The sequence below is a fragment of the Sander vitreus genome, chromosome 2, assembly GCF_031162955.1.
Source record: "Sander vitreus isolate 19-12246 chromosome 2, sanVit1, whole genome shotgun sequence".
Taxonomy (NCBI): Eukaryota; Metazoa; Chordata; class Actinopteri; order Perciformes; family Percidae; genus Sander; species Sander vitreus.
In genome coordinates, this window is record NC_135856.1 from 34,088,051 (window position 1) to 34,105,562 (window position 17,512).

The following is a 17,512-nucleotide window of genomic DNA, read 5'->3' on the forward strand; positions in this document are numbered from 1 at the left end:
ATAGGATCACAGGACTAAATGACTACAGACCCATCGCTCTGACCTCTGTGATTATGAAGTCTTTTGAGCACCTTGTTCTGGCTCACCTAAAAACCCTTTCCTACCCACTACTGGACCCCCTGCAGTTCATCTACAGAGCCAACAGGTCTGTTGAGGGTGCAGTCAACATGGCTCATCATTTCATCCTTCGGCACCTGGACTTCTTAGGATTGAATGCCAGGATCCTGTTTGTGGACTTGTGCCTTCAACACCATCCTCCCTGCTCCACTACAGGACAAGCTGACCCAGCTGCATGAGCCTGACTCCACCAGATCAGTGGATCAGATAATTCCCGTCTGACAGGAAGCAGCGTGTGAAGCTGGGGAAACGCGTCTCTGACTCTCTGACCATCAGCGCTGGTTCCGCTCAAGGCTGTGTGCTTTCCCCTGTGCTCTTCTTCCTGTACACCAACAGATGCACTTCCAGTCACCAGTCCGTCACGCTCCTGAAGTTCTCGGACGACACCACTCTCATTGGACTCATCTCTGGTGGGGATGAGTCTGCCTACAGGTGGGAGATTGACCACCTGGTGACCTGGTGCAGTCAGAACTACCTTGAGCTAAACCCTCTGAAGACAGTGGAGATGATTGTGGACTTTAGAAAGGACACAGCTACACCTGCCCCTATCACCCTAAGGTGACTCCACAGTCAACATCGTGGAGTCCTTCTGCTTCCTGGGCTCCATCATCTCCAAGGAACTCAAGTGGGAGCCATCAAAAAAGCCCAGCAGTGGATGTACTTCCTGCGGCAGCTGAAGAAGCTCAACCTGCCAATGACAATGATGGTGCCCTTCTACACTGCCATCATTGAGTCCATCCTCACCTGCTTCATCACCATCTGCAATCTCCCATCTCTCCAGGACCTGTACACCCCTCCAGGACGCTGAGGCGGGCAAGAAAGATTGTGGCCGATCCCTCTCAACCCGGACACAACACTGTTTGAACCCCTCCCCTCCATCAGGACCAAAACCTCACACCATAAAAACAGTTTCTTACTCTCTGCAGTCAGCCTCATTAACAAGGCCCCACTGACATTGACTCTGAATCCTACATCCTGGACTATATACCATTCTATTTGGTATCTAACTTTTGCACATCCAACAATATTTTTGCACATTCTGCGCTAATCCATACAGCTTATTTTTTCTTAATGTTCAAAAGTTAAATGTATCTGTTATTTGTTTCTGTATTTATTGTTTGTTTATTTCATATTAATGTTTAATATTTATATGTATATGTTATTTGTTTCTGTATTTATTGTGTTTATTTTAATGTTTAATATGTTTATGTATGCACCAACAACCAAGGCAAATTCCTCGTAAGTGCCACTTGGTAATAAATAATTTTCTGATCCTGATTCTGACAAAGCAGGCACAGAACCCTTTTATAACAGGTTGTAAAGTTTCTTAACAGTTCTTTTCAACAAAAAGCCTTTTATCTTTTACCATTCATTACAAAAGTAAAAGACATCAGTGATAGTCTGTAGTGCAAAAAAATATATAAATATAGCATCAAGCGCAGATACATCAAGCCAGACTCCATTTAAAAAAGCAATACTTTTAGCGTGTATAGAGCCAACATATTTTCATATGTAAATCGGTAACTATGTGTTTATTTCAGCCAAAACTAGAGTTGTGATGGTTGGAAAAGTGGAAAGATTCAAGATCAAGAAAGATTCATTTCAGTTCATTACAATTTTGAAATCCACTCTAAGACGGATTTACTCTAGACAGATTGATTATACAATGAGATGTCTCTTTCACCATTTTACCAAGTATGGAGTTTAAGGGTGTAACACTGATTACTATATAAAGTGTTTTTCATATTACAAGCCTATGTTTAGAGGGTTACACTAATTTAAAAAAATAACATGAAAATGACAATTATAATCTCCCTAGTTATATTGTACAGACAGCCTGGAAAAATAATCACACAGAGCTGGCTCAGTGTTGTGGAAACATGAAAAATTAATTTGGCTACAATAAATAATAAAAGTCAAATGAAAGCAATATTGACTCATAAAATTCAGAAATTTGTCATGACAGCTCTTGCAAACAAACCGACACCCATGCATACGTGCGCGCAGGCACATGCGCGCACACACACACACACACACACACACACACACACACACACACACACACACACACACACACACACAGCATATCTGCCAGAGAAGTCCCAGTGGTGCAGAAAACACTTAGATTTGTCACTTCAATCATCCCTCCATCTTTAGAGAAGGCTTGACAGATCACTCTGCTAGCAGCAATCACTACCAACTTACACACACACAGAAATCAGTCTGTCTATCTATCTATCTATCTATCTAGCTATCTAGCTATCTATCTATCTAGCAATCAATGTTGTCAACCAGTTTTGGTTTAAGAAGCTAATCACTTATTTTGGAATTGGCTGCCATAGCAACTCTTGCTTTGAGCGGACAAGAGTGAGAACATGTTCCCAGGAGGCGTGGCTGGTTATCAGAGTAGCATGTTAGCAGAGCAGCACATTAGCAGAGTGGCAGCTTGCACACACAAGCCTCAGGACTGAGTGTTTTGGCAGTGTTCAGAGCCACAATCGCTGTAGTTCTATGTAAAGCATAAAAATACACTTTGTAGACCTGTGTAGACAGATGCATTGGAATTGCTTCTGTCAGATGCACTTGAGACAGACGACTTCATGAGCAGTTGATCAACCAAATATGTATAAAAATACACATTTCAAAGCTGTTTTCCTCTCTTACATTCTGCATTATCTGTGCATTGAGCTGTGATGATATAGGCTACATGCTATTTACGACAGTGACAAATCCAACAAAATATTTCAATTACATTTGGTGGCCAAGAAATTATTGATAATTATTAGAGATGCACCGATAGACCGGCCGGTGACTGGAATTGGCCGGTTTTCACGTGCTCGGCCATGACCGGCGACCGGCAGGTCAGTCTGACATATGCCGATGTCATGCCGGTCAATGCTACAATTAACTGACAACATAAGTTATACGAGTTACAGTTTTCAAGGATGCACGCACACACGGACGCGACAGCACAGTCTCTTTTTCCTTTCTCTCAACTTTTCCGCCGTGTGTCGCGCGTACCCGCTCACGGTGTGAAGCGCGTGTCCGCGCTATTCTCGCACATGTAGGGAACCTCGTGAATTAACCTGCAACACGTCAGCTATTTGGAAATTGGATGTGAAAAGAAGGAAATGGTTCTTCCATAACATTGCACTTTAGATGTGTGTGAATTTCCCACACCAGGAGTAATTATATAGTTCTATTTTATAGTGATCCATTATCTGTTCAAAAAATTTTCTATGTTCTGTGCAAAATGTTCTATTAAAGAAAAGTTAGAAAATAAATATTTGTGTGTGCTAGGTTAGAAAAAATGAAATCAGAATCGGCTAAAATCGGTATCGGCTGGCCTAACTCAAAGAAAATCGGAAATCGGAATCGGCCTAGAAAGTTGTAATCGGTGCATCTCTAATAATTATGCATTATATTGGTATTTTAAGTGGAAATAAACAACAACAATGAAATCATTCCTGTTGTAACTTTTTGTATTTGTTGATGATTATTATGGGTGGATGACATCCTGGAAGGAATCCCTGCTTCTTCTAATCCACCAGTATCTTGGAAGTGCATCCTGTACATTTCCACACAGCCTATATATAGATGTGTACTACTCGATGCAGGGGGCCAGGGTTCGACTCCGACCTGCGGCCCTTTGCTGCATGTCATTCCCCCTCTTCCTCCCTTTCATGTCTTCAGCTGTCCTGTCAAAAATAAATACCGAAAATGCCCAGAAAAAATAATCTTTAACAAAAAAACGTGTGTGTATAATATTGATGTACAAAGCAGCTTGTGTGCAGCATGAATTACTTCATGTCAGAGTCACTAAATGTCTTCACTGCACTGTGTGTCTGTCTCTTCACATTTCTGTCTCCGTGTGTCTCCCTCTGTCACTATCTGTCCTTGTCACTGTGTCATCTGGTCTGGCCACAGTTTGAAGCTTTTCTTTCTTCCTTATGCAAACTATTTGCCCTTCTGGCAGGTGATAATAGTGATAGATTAAAAAAATAGATGAGTGTCCCTGGCCATACATCCTACATATCAAAGAAATGCATCAATAATAATATTAATCTTTTAACCCTCTGCGGTAGAGGAGTAGAATACATTTGCCATGTATACGTAATAATGGTGCAGATGACAACAGACGTTACGTTAAAAAGCCAATATTTATCAATACGTACTTATCAACAGGCATAAACATGTAGGAAGTCATATTTCAATCTGCTCTGTCTGCATTCAGTCTCTCTCTCCTCCGCGTTCTTTTACACAACCACAGCGAGCTACTCTGCAAATCGTGATTTTTTTTACAAACAAGCTTTTACAAAAGCTGTTGGTTTGTAGTCTAACTATGCCCTATACCCACGAATCTTGAAATTTGGACAAATTCTTGTTAACTCAGCTGCTGCCTGCCGTGAAGAAAGCATCCTCTCCGCTGGAGCGGTAAATCCACATGGCTACTTTATATACACGTGAATGACGTCATCATCATGTTTGCGTTCTTCATTCTTTCTAAACTTGACAATCATGAAATACATTCTACTCAGATAGTATTGTATCTGAACCTGTGTTGAACAGAAAAAAGTACTTTGAAAATACTGCTTAGATTTGTTTAAATTGACAACAATATCAGAGCATGCTAAAATCATCTGTGTCTGAAAACACCTTCAGAGTCCAGAGGGTTAAAGTTCTCCCAAAATGACTACCTCTACTGCTGTTACTGATTACAATGCCAAGAATAACGGCAGAGATTCTACCTGTAAATAAATGACACCACAGGTTTAGTTTAAAGGTCCTATGACATGCTGCTTTTTGGATGCTTTTATATAGGCCTCAGTGGTCCCCTAATACTGTATCTGAAGTCTTTTATATAGACCTTAGTGGTCCCCTAATACTGTATCTGAAGTCTCTTTTATATAGACCTTAGTGGTCCCCTAATACTGTATCTGAAGTATTTTATATAGGCCTTAGTGGTCCCCTAATACTGTATCTGAAGTCTCTTTTATATAGGCCTTAGTGGTCCCCTAATACTGTATCTGAAGTCTCTTTTATATAGACCTTAGTGGTCCCCTAATACTGTATCTGAAGTCTCTTTTATATAGGCCTTAGTGGTCCCCTAATACTGTATCTGAAGTCTCTTTTATATAGACCTTAGTGGTCCCCCTAATACTGTATCTGAAGTGTCTTTTTATATAGACCTTAGTGGTCCCCTAATACTGTATCTGAAGTCTCTTTTTATATAGACCTTAGTGGTCCCCTAATACTGTATCTGAAGTCTCTTTTATATAGGCCTTAGTGGTCCCCTAATACTGTATCTGAAGTCTCTTTTATATAGACCTTAGTGGTCCCCTAATACTGTATCTGAAGTCTCTTTTATATAGACCTTAGTGGTCCCCTAATACTGTATCTGAAGTCTCTTTTATATAGACCTTAGTGGTCCCCTAATACTGTATCTGAAGTGTCTTTTATATAGCCCTTAGTGGTTCCCTAATACTGTATCTGAAGTCTCTTTTATATAGGCCTTAGTGGTCCCCTAATACTGTATCTGAAGTGTCTTTTATATAGACCTTAGTGGTCCCCTAATACTGTATCTGAAGTATCTTTTATATAGGCCTTAGTGGTCCCCTAATACTGTATCTGAAGTCTCTTTCCTGAAATTCAGCCTTGGTGCAGAATTACAGCCACTAGAGCCAGTCCCACAATGAGCTTTACTTAGGATGTGTAATTTCTGTGTCTGTAGCTTTAAATGCTATTGAGGAGGAGAGAGGGAGGGTGGGGGTGTGGCCTTGACCAACTGCCATGCTTTGCATGTTTGCAAGCCATGATGTCTCTCTCTTTCTAATGGGCGAACCAAATTCTCCGGGCGGGCAAAGCAGAGAAAGGGGAGGTAACCTTTCCCCTTATGACATCATAAAAGGTTAGATTCCAGTTTTAACATTCCACTTTCATTTTCTCAAAGGCAGAGCAGGATACCCAGGGCTCGGTTTACACCTATCGCCATTTCTAGCCATAGGTAGGCTGGGGGAACTCATATTAATGTTAAAAAAACTCATGAAGTGAAATGTTCATGCCATGGGACCTTTAAACAATATGTATGGATTTTACTTGACTTCCACTACTCTGTCAAGCTACCAGAGTTAGCATGGAGCCCACACCGTCACTAACTGCACTCCCTTAAGAAATATTATCGAATTTCTGGAAAAAGGAAAAAGTGATTTCAAAAAGAGGCGTACAGAAGGATCTACAATATGTGTTTGAAGGATAGCCAGGATGTCAAACTGACTCAGCAGTAAAAACACATCTCCCTCATGCTGGATGACAAAAACAGGCAAAGTATTCCTTAAAGTAGTAACAATGTTCCAGGGACTGTCTGTATTTATTGTTACAATCATTCAAAAGGGCAGTGGAGGGGAAGTGGAGGGGCAGTGGAGGGCGTGGCTGGCTGAGCTGAGGCTCTGCAGTGAGGCTTACCTGGAGCTCATCCTCCCATAAAGCCTGGCAGAACTCCATTCTTGTGCCCCATTACCCTGCTGCAGGCGGTAGTGTACAGTGGCTCTATGTTCCTAAGGGCTACTGCACACTGCCTGCGTGGCGTGAGTGTGGCGTTTCTGTTGCGTGTCAGTTGAGTGGTGGCTGCGTGGCGTTTTCTATGTCTTTGCACACCAGAAACGTGTCTGACGCGGCGCTGCTGCTGCTAGCCTTGTCTGTACACATACATGTTTAATTTTATCAATAATAAATAAATAAATAATACATGAAATTTTATATAGCGTGTTCTTCAACTTTATTTTGTCAATATTTTTGTGTTTGTACATCTGATTTGATAACGTCGGCAGTATTGACGGCAAAATAGGCTACAGAATATTTCGTTCTGGTGCAATATTTGAAAATCGATAATTATTTATTATTATTTTTTTAAATTACATTTATATCTGCATTTATGTCAAAACCTAGAGACTTTCAAACATCAAAATGTCATTTATTAAATGTATTTGTGTGAAAATGACATATAGGCTAAACGTCTTTTCGTATTCTATTTTGCCTGGAAACGCTTCCAACATGCTTGCGTGTCACACAGGCAGTGTGCAAGCTTAGAGCTTAGCTTAGGTTAGAACCTGTTAACATGGGAGCCAAAATAAAAACGGACACGCCACGCAGCTGGCACGCTCACGCCACACAGGCAGTGTGCAGGAGCCCTAAGGTTCCTAGTTAGCTGAGCTTTTCTACTGTGGGTGAGACTACTAGTTCAGTAGTATTTTTGTTCCTGCATTTTGTGACTCCTGGACTAATCCTCCACTACTTTCTCCATGTGCACAGTTTCGCTGTGGCCAGTAGTCAGAGCCAGCCTGCAGTCTACAGTGTTGCAGCGTTGTCCAGCTCTCAGCTCCAGAGATTCCTCAGGCCAGACAGCCCTTCACGGCCTCCACCTGCCTCCTTACACTTCTTCACAGACTAGTAGTTTTCCTCAATAAACACCCTTGAAACCATCTCTGTCTCCCTCTCTGCATTTTAGAGTCACAAACACAAAAACTCAAACATAACACAATAGATTGCTGCTGCCAGCTGTTGTACCACAACAACAAGCAAACATGATCAGATTAGTTCCAATATACTTTCTAAGCCCAATCATTCAATCATATCACTACAAGTAGGATAGTAAATATACAAAGCCCAAAACTGAAAGGTAATAGGATGGATTAATATGAAATATGATATTTCATATTACGTCCATCCTATTCCAAAGGCTTCTCCAGGAACCATCACCTTATCGAGGTGGAGAGGTTTGTGTGTCCCTATGAACCTGAGGGCTGTGTTGTCTGGAGCTTTGTGCTCCTGGTAGGGTCTCCCAAGGCAAAGTGGTCTCAGGTGAGGGGCCAGACAAAGAATGGTTCAAAAATCCTATGAAAAATCGAGGAAGGGATGAAGTGACCCTGCCCAGAGGAAGCCCGGGGCCCCCGTCTGGAGCCAGGCCCAGATGGAGGGCTCGTCAACGAGCGTCTGGTGGCCGGGTTTGCCACGGAGCCCGGCCGGGCACAGCCCGAAAAAGCTACGTGGCGGACATCTCTCCATCCCATGGGCCCACCACCTGTGGGAGGAACCGCTGGGGTCGGGTGCGCTGCCACATGGGTGGCAGTGAAGGTCAGGGGCCTCGACGGACCAGACCCGGGCAGCAGAGGTTGGCTCTGGGGACGTGGAATGTCACCTCTCTGTGGGGGAAGGAGCCGGAACTTGTGCGGGAGGTGGAGCGCTACCGGTTAGATCTGGTGGGGCTTACCTCTACGCACAGTCTTGGTTCTGAAACCATACTCCTGGATAGGGGTTGGACTCTTTTCTTCTCCGGAGTTGCCCAGGGTGTGAGGCGCCGGGCGGGTGTGGGGATACTCACAAGCCCCCGGCTGAGCGCCGCTACGTTAGAGTTTAACGAGAGGGTCGCCTCCCTACGCATGCGGGTTGTGGGGGGGAAAACTCTGACTGTTGTATGTGCATATGCACCAAACAAGAGTTCGGAGTATTCGGCCTTCTTGGAGACCTTGAGTGGAGTCCTGCATGGGGCTCCAGTCGGGGACTCCATAGTTCTGCTGGGGGACTTCAACGCGCACGTGGGTAATGATGGAGACACATGGAGAGGCGTGATTGGGAGGAACGGCCTCCCTGATCTAAACCAGAGTGGTTGTTTGTTGTTGGACTTCTGTGCTAGTCATGGATTGTCTATAACGAACACCATGTTCGAACATAGGGATGCTCATAAGTGTACTTGGTACCAGAGCACCCTAGGCCAAAGGTCAATGATCGATTTTATAATCGTTTCATCTGATCTGAGGCCGTATGTTTTGGACACTCGGGTGAAGAGAGGGGCGGAGCAGTCAACCGATCACCATCTGGTGGTGAGTTGGGTCAGGGGGTGGGGGAAGACTCTGGACAGACCTGGTAAGCCCAAACGGGTAGTGCAGGTAAATTGGGAACGTCTGGAGGAGGCCCCTGTCCGACAGACTTTCAACTCACACCTCCGGCGGAGCTTTTCGTGCATCCCTGTGGAGGCTGGGGGCATTGACCCCGAGTGGACAATGTTCAAAGTTTCCATTGCTGAAGCTGCGGTGAGGAGCTGTGGTCTTAGGGTCTTAGGTGCCTCAAGGGGCGGTAACCCACGAACACCGTGGTGGACACCGGTGGTCAGGGAAGCCGTCCGACTGAAGAAGGACTCTTTCCGGGATATGTTATCCCAGACGACTCCGGAGGCAGTTGCAAGGTACCGAAGGGCCCGAAGGGCCCGAAGGGCTGCAGCCTCTGCCGTGAAAGAGGCAAAGCAGCGTGTGTGGGACAAGTTCGGGGAAGACATGGAGAAGGACTTTCGGTCGGCACCAAGGTACTTCTGGAAAACCGTTCGCCACCTCAGGAGGGGGAAGCGGTGAACCATCCAAGCTGTGTACAGAAAGGATGGGACGCTGTTGACCTCAACTGAGGAGGTAATAGGGCGGTGGAAGGAACACTTTGAGGAACTCCTAAATCCGACTAATACGCCCTCTATGGTAGAGGCAGAGCTGGAGGATGAGGGGGGATTGGCATCAATTTCCCTGGTGGAGGTTGCTGAGGTAGTTAAACAACTCCACAGTGGCAAAGCCCCAGGAATTGATGAGATCCGTCCAGAAATGCTTAAAGCACTGGGTGTGGAGGGGTTGTCTTGGTTGACACGCCTCTTCAACATTGCGTGGAAGTCTGGGACGGTGCCTAAGGAGTGGCAGACCGGGGTGGTGGTTCCCCTTTTTAAAAAGGGGGACCAGAGGGTGTGTGCCAATTACAGGGGTATCACACTTCTCAGCTTCCCCGGTAAAGTCTACTCCAAGGTGCTGGAAAGGAGGGTTCGGTCGATAGTCGAATCTCAGGTTGAAGAGGAACAATGCGGATTCCGTCCTGGTCGTGGAACAACGGACCAGATCTTTACTCTCGCAAGGATCCTGGAGGGAGCCTGGGAGTATACCAGTCTACATGTGTTTTGTGGATCTGGAGAAGGCGTATGACCGGGTGCCCCGGGAGATACTGTGGGAGGTGCTGCGGGAGTACGGGGTGAAGGGGTCCCTTCTCAGGGCCATCCAATCTCTGTACGACCAAAGCGGGAGCTGTGTCCGGGTTCTCGGCAGTAAGTCGGACTCGTTTCAGGTGAGAGTTGGCCTCCGCCAGGGCTGCGCTTTGTCACCAATCCTGTTTGTAGTATATATGGACAGGATATCAAGGCGTAGTCGGGGTGGAGAGGGGTTGCAGTTCGGTGGGCTGGGGATCTCATCGCTGCTTTTTGCAGATGATGTGGTCCTGATGGCATCATCGGCCTGTGACCTTCAGCACTCACTGGATCGGTTCGCAGCCGAGTGTGAAGCGGCTGGGATGAGGATCAGCACCTCTAAATCGGAGGCCATGGTTCTCAGCAGGAAACCGATGGAGTGCCTTCTCCTGGTAGGGAATGAGTCCTTACCCCCAAGTGAAGGAGTTCAAGTACCTTGGGGTCTTGTTCGCGAGTGAGGGGACAATGGAGCGGGAGATTGGTCGGAGAATCGGCACAGCAGGTGCGGTATTACATTCAATTTATCGCACCGTTGTGATGAAAAGAGAGCTGAGCCAGAAGGCAAAGCTCTCAATCTACCGGTCAGTTTTTGTTCCTACCCTCACCTATGGTCATGAAGGCTGGGTCATGACCGAAAGAACAAGATCCAGGGTACAAGCGGCCGAAATGGGTTTCCTCAGGTGGGTAGCTGGCGTCTCCCTTAGAGATAGGGTGAGAAGCTCAGTTATCCGTGAGGAGCTCGGAGTAGAGCCGCTGCTCCTTTGCGTCGAAAGGAGCCAGTTGAGGTGGTTCAGGCATCTGGTAAGGATGCCTCCTGGGCGCCTCCCTAGGGAGGTGTTCCAGGCACGTCCAGCTGGGAGGAGGCCTCGGGGGAGACCCAGGACTAGGTGGAGGGATTATATCTCTAACCTGGCCTGGGAACACCTCGGGATCCCCCAGTCGGAGCTGGTTAATGTGGCCCGGGAAAGGGAAGTTTGGGGTCCCCTGCTGGAGCTGCTACCCCCGCGACCCGACCCCGGATAAGCGGATGAAGATGGATGGATGGATGGATATTCCAAAGGAAAAAGAGTGCTATACATTTCATTTATTTTTTTCTTTTATATTTGTATTCTTTCATTTCGTTTCTAGGTTTGGTTATCTGAACACATTCTGATATTGTTGAACATTACATTGTGTCTACATTGTGAAGCAACACTTACTGTATTTGCACTGAATTGGAAATTATATTTTACAAAAATACACTGAATCACAAGTTTTTAACTACATTGTTTTAATACAGTCAGTGGTGAACTAAAGTGTGGGCATGAAACTCCAGGGCTATAAATGATTCCCATTCCAGCCCTGAGCAATGTATGTATTTTACATTTTACTATCTAAACAGAAATGATACTATGAGCTGTTTGAAACTTGACCCTACCCACCTAAACCTCCTTTAAATCTCGGGAAGATGTAAAAAGCTCAGAGACTTCATAAGGATTGACAAAGTAACCGCTCAAAGCTTTTGAAGTTTGACTTTTTTTGGGCATCAAGCTATCTGCCTTCAACTAACTTCTTCATGGTTTAAAACCTGAATGAGAGCAAAGGTGAGCTATTGCTATTCTCAATCAGAATCATTTCAAATGTCAAACTTTGACATATCATTAACTAAAGTGTGAATTGGGCTCCTACAGTAGAATAAGATAAGATAAAGCACATATCAATCCTGGTCATATTCCCACTGGTCAAAGTATATACTACAAGAATCTCCCCCCTATGCAAAAAACAAGGGAGCAGTGAATAAAGCTGCCCTAAAAGGTCCACAGTCTGATATACCGATGTCTGGCCTGACTGACTCATGACAGGATCCTGTCAGTGCACTGAGCCCTCTACACCCAACTCAAGACTGATTTCTTTAATAGACAGGTTTGAGCATGTGGCCATGAGGACAAGTGCATCTAGTTTAAATACAGGTTTGTCTTAAAACAAGCTGCAAAGGGCACAAATGCTCACAAATACCAAAACCAATGGTACTTACTATTCACCTTTAATGCACATAACATTGCAATGTTAAGTGTGCCTCCAATGATTCATTTTGGTGTTATATTAACCTTTGCGTTGTCTTCCTGTCGACCATGCAACTTTTTGTTTTTCTGGGTCAAAATAAAAAATAGAAAAACGTTTTGGTCGTCTTTTTTCGACACTTTTGTCGCTTCCCCCCTCCTTAGCTAACTTCTTCCCATCACAAGACCTCTATTTACGTACCATGGTGGTTTCAGCAATGGAGCCAAAGCTGTTGATGAAGATGTTGCAGGAAACGTTGACTGGAGGACCTGCAGAGGAAGAGAGACACAATGATTACAGTAGATGGATATGATGTAAATAATAATATTGTAGCATGATCGCCTTAACTGGTACCAACACATGAAAGGAAAGAAGAATAAGCCTAACACAAGGGGCATCAAGAATATGAATAGCAAACACAAACTAGCATCAAATTCACCTTGGGGCACCACCCTTCCAAAAGGGAAAAATTATAGTTAATTAATTCATTCAGGTTCAATTCCGGAGTTCTGGTGAGCGGGATCCTTCATACACACAAACCACATTATCAAGGGATGGGGGCGGCGGGGGTCTCACGTCACCAACTGTGAGACTGAGGTGCTGATCACGGAGGTGGAGGTGAGGAAGAAATGTTCTGTTTGGAGGTTTAAGTAATAAAAGAAAACCTGTGAGTGGTAAATGGTGACAGAAATATAAAGAAGGTTTGATGTCGAAGTGGAAATCAAGAGTCCAGCGCGAGGTAGACCCAAACCAACCTGACTCAGAGCCTTTGATGTGAAACGTTATCCACATAAATAATCAAACTTTGATGTTGTATCTGCGGAGAACAAACTTTATTTTGAAATATTTGGTGGATTACAGTGCCAGACAAGACTGTGGACGGCCCGCAGATTCTCACATGAGACCCCAGGTTTGCTTGTGAAGACAGATTTCAAACTAGTGCCAAAGATTCAGTTGTCAAGTCAAAATTCTGAGAACTTCATCTAAAACTTTAAATTTATTTTTACAAAGATTGAGCTCTATAAGTGACAAAACTGATGTTTAAAGATGCTTTATTCCCATTAACTGCAATAGCTTACATGTGGATAGGATTCAAAATATTGCCAAATGTTCAGGTTATGAAATAGAACTCTGAAATTTGCCACACTACTTCTACCATGAGATCAAAAATGTTTCATTTATTCTCATGAACATTGGATATTTATTAAGCAAGAGTTTGCAGTAGTTGTTTGCAGTACTGCTTACAGTCAAAACATGTTCATGCACTGCAGGCTCAATATTTGTCAATTGAGCAAGAACTGTGGGGGGAGTTAGGTTTAATTATTCTGATTGAGTGATTGACTGTATAATAATTCCTGTCAGCTCGAAGCATTCAAGCATGTCTGCTAAGTTGGGCCGACATTTTGGTGAACGTTGCAAAGTGCTAGCGTGTACGACTCATTTGATATACATTTTCACAGATTTCAACTTTAGACAGTTGCTGTAGAGCCACCATAAGGAGACTGATTCAAAGAAAGATTCAGTTGTCAAGACAAAATTTTGAGAAAGTGTACTTCATCTAAAACTCTATCTTTTTACAAAGATTGAGCTCTATAAGTGACAAAACTGATGTTTAAATATGCTTTATTCCCATTAACTGCAATAGCTTACATGTGGATAAGATTCAAAATATTGCCAAATATACTGTTTACAGTCAAAACATGTTGATGCACTGCAGGCTCAATATTTGTCAATTGAGCAAGAACTGTGGGAGGAGTTAGGTTTAATTATTTTTGATTGAATGATTGACTGTATAATAATTCCTGCCAGCTCCAAGTTACTTAGAAATTGAGATATAAACAGTGTCGGTGCTATGGTGGGGCATTCAAGGGCCGTGCCCCCACCTAGCGGTCATTGATGCCCCTCCTACCACAGGCCATGGCATGGCAAAAAAAATCCCTTTTAGTTATTATTTTAATATTAAATGTGCAAACTGTAACTTAAATTAAATCAAATCAAATTAACGGGGAGAACGCATCATTTTAGTTGTGCACGCATAGCAGTTTACTAGGCTTGGTCAATGCTCAAGTTTACTCAGCGGCCCTCAAATGCCCCACCATAGCGCCGACACTGGTTGAGCTGCAGCGCGCAGAATCCATTTCAAGTTGTTGGTTGGAATCAAAAAGAATAGAACTAACAGTTTGGCCGTCCACATAGGCAGTTAGCCTATTTATCGACAAAAAATGGCTTAGACCTCCTCCTCTTCAGCTTCTTCCAGCAGCAGACTCTGACAATCCGGCCACCACCACCAGTACAGCCACGGTCTCTGAGAGCCGACCTGGCCCTTCGGCTAATGCTAGCTTCGGACAACCACCAACGGACATAACGGACCTATTATAACGGACAAATTATTGAAGACTCACCAATTCCATTCTACAAAGGCAAAGTAGGAGACTAGTCTTTATATTCTTGTCTATGTTCCAAATCACATTGATTGCAGCCTATGTTAAAGAGCCCTCTTACCAATCTGAGTTTAAAAATGGTCAGTAGTGTGTTAAACGCAAACTCCTATAGCCTCATCTTTGTTGCTTTCATGATTTCATTTTAAAAGTTTCTTATATTAAAAAGGAGATACACAATGTCAAGCCAGCTGGAATCTGCCACTCTCTTTGTCTCTCTCCTGCAGGTGGTGCGTTCCCAATTAAGTGGAGTAAGTAAAGTTAGATAGATCTGCTACGTGGTGGCATACGGAAATTAACAACAACAACAAAAAATGAAATTTGCTAATGAAATAATAATTAATAATAATGAAGAAAAACGTATTTCGTCTGACATTAACCAGTCAGAGCTGGTTAATGTGGCTCAGGAAAGAGAAGTTTGGGGTCCCCTTCTGGAACTGCTGCCCCTTGCGACCCGACCCCGGATAAGCGGACGACAATGGATGGATGGTGGATGGTATGGCAAAATGCGTTATTTTTATTATAGCGCCCCCTGACGGCAGAAGTGTGTACATTTTTGTGTCCAAGGTCCCTGCAGGACCTCAGTGCTTACATTAGGGTTCCCAGCACCGCTGGTACTGGGAGCCGCATTGCATGATGCAGCTCATGCTTCACGCACACGTCACGCACGCACCCTGATACAGCTGGTAGAATATCAAGCATTGACTTGAATGACCCGCGGCGCATCCGGTATGCAGCGCAGATGTGCCCGTTGGAAAATAGTCCAATAAGGCTTGGACCCCTAAAAAGAAGGGTCTTTAGCTTAGCTCTGAAAGTAATCAGCATCTCATGTCTAAGCGCTATTTTGTTCCATATTTGAGCGGCATGGAAGCTAAATGCAGCTTCGGCATGTTTATGTTTGACTCTGAGAACAGCAAATAATCCAGACCCACCTGACCTGGGAGGTCTGTGAGGTTTGCATTGGGTCAACTGATCTGATAACTATCTTGGACCTAACTGTTCAGTGATTGATGGATGAGCAATAGAATTTTGAAGTGGATTCTGTGTGAAACTGGTAGCCAATGGGATGATCTGAGAACTGGAGTTATATGTGCAGCCTTTTTGGTCCTTGTTACAACCCTGGCAGAAGCATTCTGGATCAGTTCTAGCTGTCTAGTTGATTTTTTAGACAGACCCATAAACAGTGCACTGCAGTAGGCTAGCCTGCTAGAGATGTAAGCATGTACACGTTTCTCTAGATCATGTTTCGGTAACAATTCCCTGATCCTGACTGATATTTTCAAAGGTGGAGAGGGTAGATTTTGTTATTGGTTTAATGTGACTGAAATTTAGGTCAGAATCGAGGATAACACAGATATTTCTAGCGTGATTTGTACTATTTAAGGACAGATTATGAATGTAAGCATAGACTTTGAGTCATTCTTCATTGGCTCCAAAAATAACGACTTCAGTTTTGTCCTCATTGACGGGGAGCTAGCTACTACGCCACTAACATCCAGCCTTTAGTGTGAAGGCACCTCAGAATTGACCCTTCGCTAAGCCACGCCCGAAAACCGCCGCAGGCCAATCGTGGCTTAGCAACCCTAACTAGGCGCGGGAGGTCTGTCAAGCTTTCAAGCGAGGGAAACATGCCAAAGCGTTGTGCATATGGATTGTGAAAGTCTGATACCCGGTATCCTAAAAGTTTGGACGGGGTGGTGGGATATTTTCCCTTCCCGAAACCTAAAACTCAAGGGGAGAAATGCCGGGCGTGGATCAAGCATTGTGGGAGGCCCCATTCACAACTAAATGTCGACAGGATTAACAAAAATACCTACGTTTGCTCCAAGGTAAATGGGACATTCTAAAATGCTTAACGTGAAAAAGCTTAACGTGGTCTAATGTACCTAAACAACGATCAATGATCACCAAATTTCTCTCTCATATTGCTCCTCGTAACCACTGAAAACTGTCAAAAAATCGAACCCAAAGTCCAATTATTATGGCGTTAATAGGTACATTAAACCACATTAAGCTTTTTCCTTACAATAGGATCTAATGAAGCAGAAATGCTTAATGTCAGATAATGTCCATAATAATTGGACTTTGGGTTCGATTTTTTGACAGTTTTCAGTGGTTATGAGGTAGCCTGGATGCCAGCCGAATTTAGCCCTGCCCACAACATTTGAGGTCGGGAAGTTCAGTCTGGACTTGATCTGTTGTGGAGCAATTATGCTCGAACAAGAGCTGTTCGGACCAATCAAATTGTGAGGGCGGGCTTTATACGATGATGGACAGATACAGTAACAAACAGTAACGTCTCGCTCATACACACACACACACACACACACACACACACACCACTGATGGTGTCGCTGCGAATCAGCTGTTCAAGTCACAGAGGCTGGTTTTAGAACCTGTTTCAACAGCCAATAGAGAAGTCAGTTGGTAAAGTCAGCTAAAAACTATAGAAATAAAATTATCAATAATCCATTTTATTTCTACGTTACAAACAGCTTTACGAAATTGCAGAGTTTTAGACGGAGCGGAGCCTCAACAACCGCCCAAAAGCAGCTATATAGCTACATGGTGGAGAGACTGAAGAGAGGGAGCGCCCAGCGGCGTTAGAACAAAGCCGTGAATCAGAGAAATAAAACGTGTTTTCGCCGATTCATCACTAGAAATGCAACTGTAGCAATCATCTCACTATCACTAACGTTATCCACATTCATATTTACACGAAACAAATGATATATCCAGCTTCAAAAAAGTCTAAAAGTCAGGAGTTAGGACAGAAGTGTATTGTGCAAAGAGTGGTTGCTATGGAGACGAAACACTGTCTCGTCTGTTGACAGTTGAGTTGAGTTCCGTTGCTCTGATTGGTTGTAGGTCT

At 44.0% G+C, this 17,512-nt stretch overlaps 1 protein-coding gene across 3 annotated transcripts in view; it reads right to left on the bottom strand.

Moving 5' to 3' along the window:
* Positions 1–17,512, bottom strand: part of glra3 (glycine receptor, alpha 3) — a 55,063-nt gene that overhangs the window by 33,164 nt on the left and 4,387 nt on the right. For all 3 annotated transcript variants that reach the window (XM_078270262.1, XM_078270256.1, XM_078270248.1), the window contains exon 2: positions 12,404–12,471. In XM_078270262.1, the coding sequence (XP_078126388.1) occupies positions 12,404–12,471 (68 nt within the window). The remainder of the gene's footprint in view (positions 1–12,403; positions 12,472–17,512) is intronic.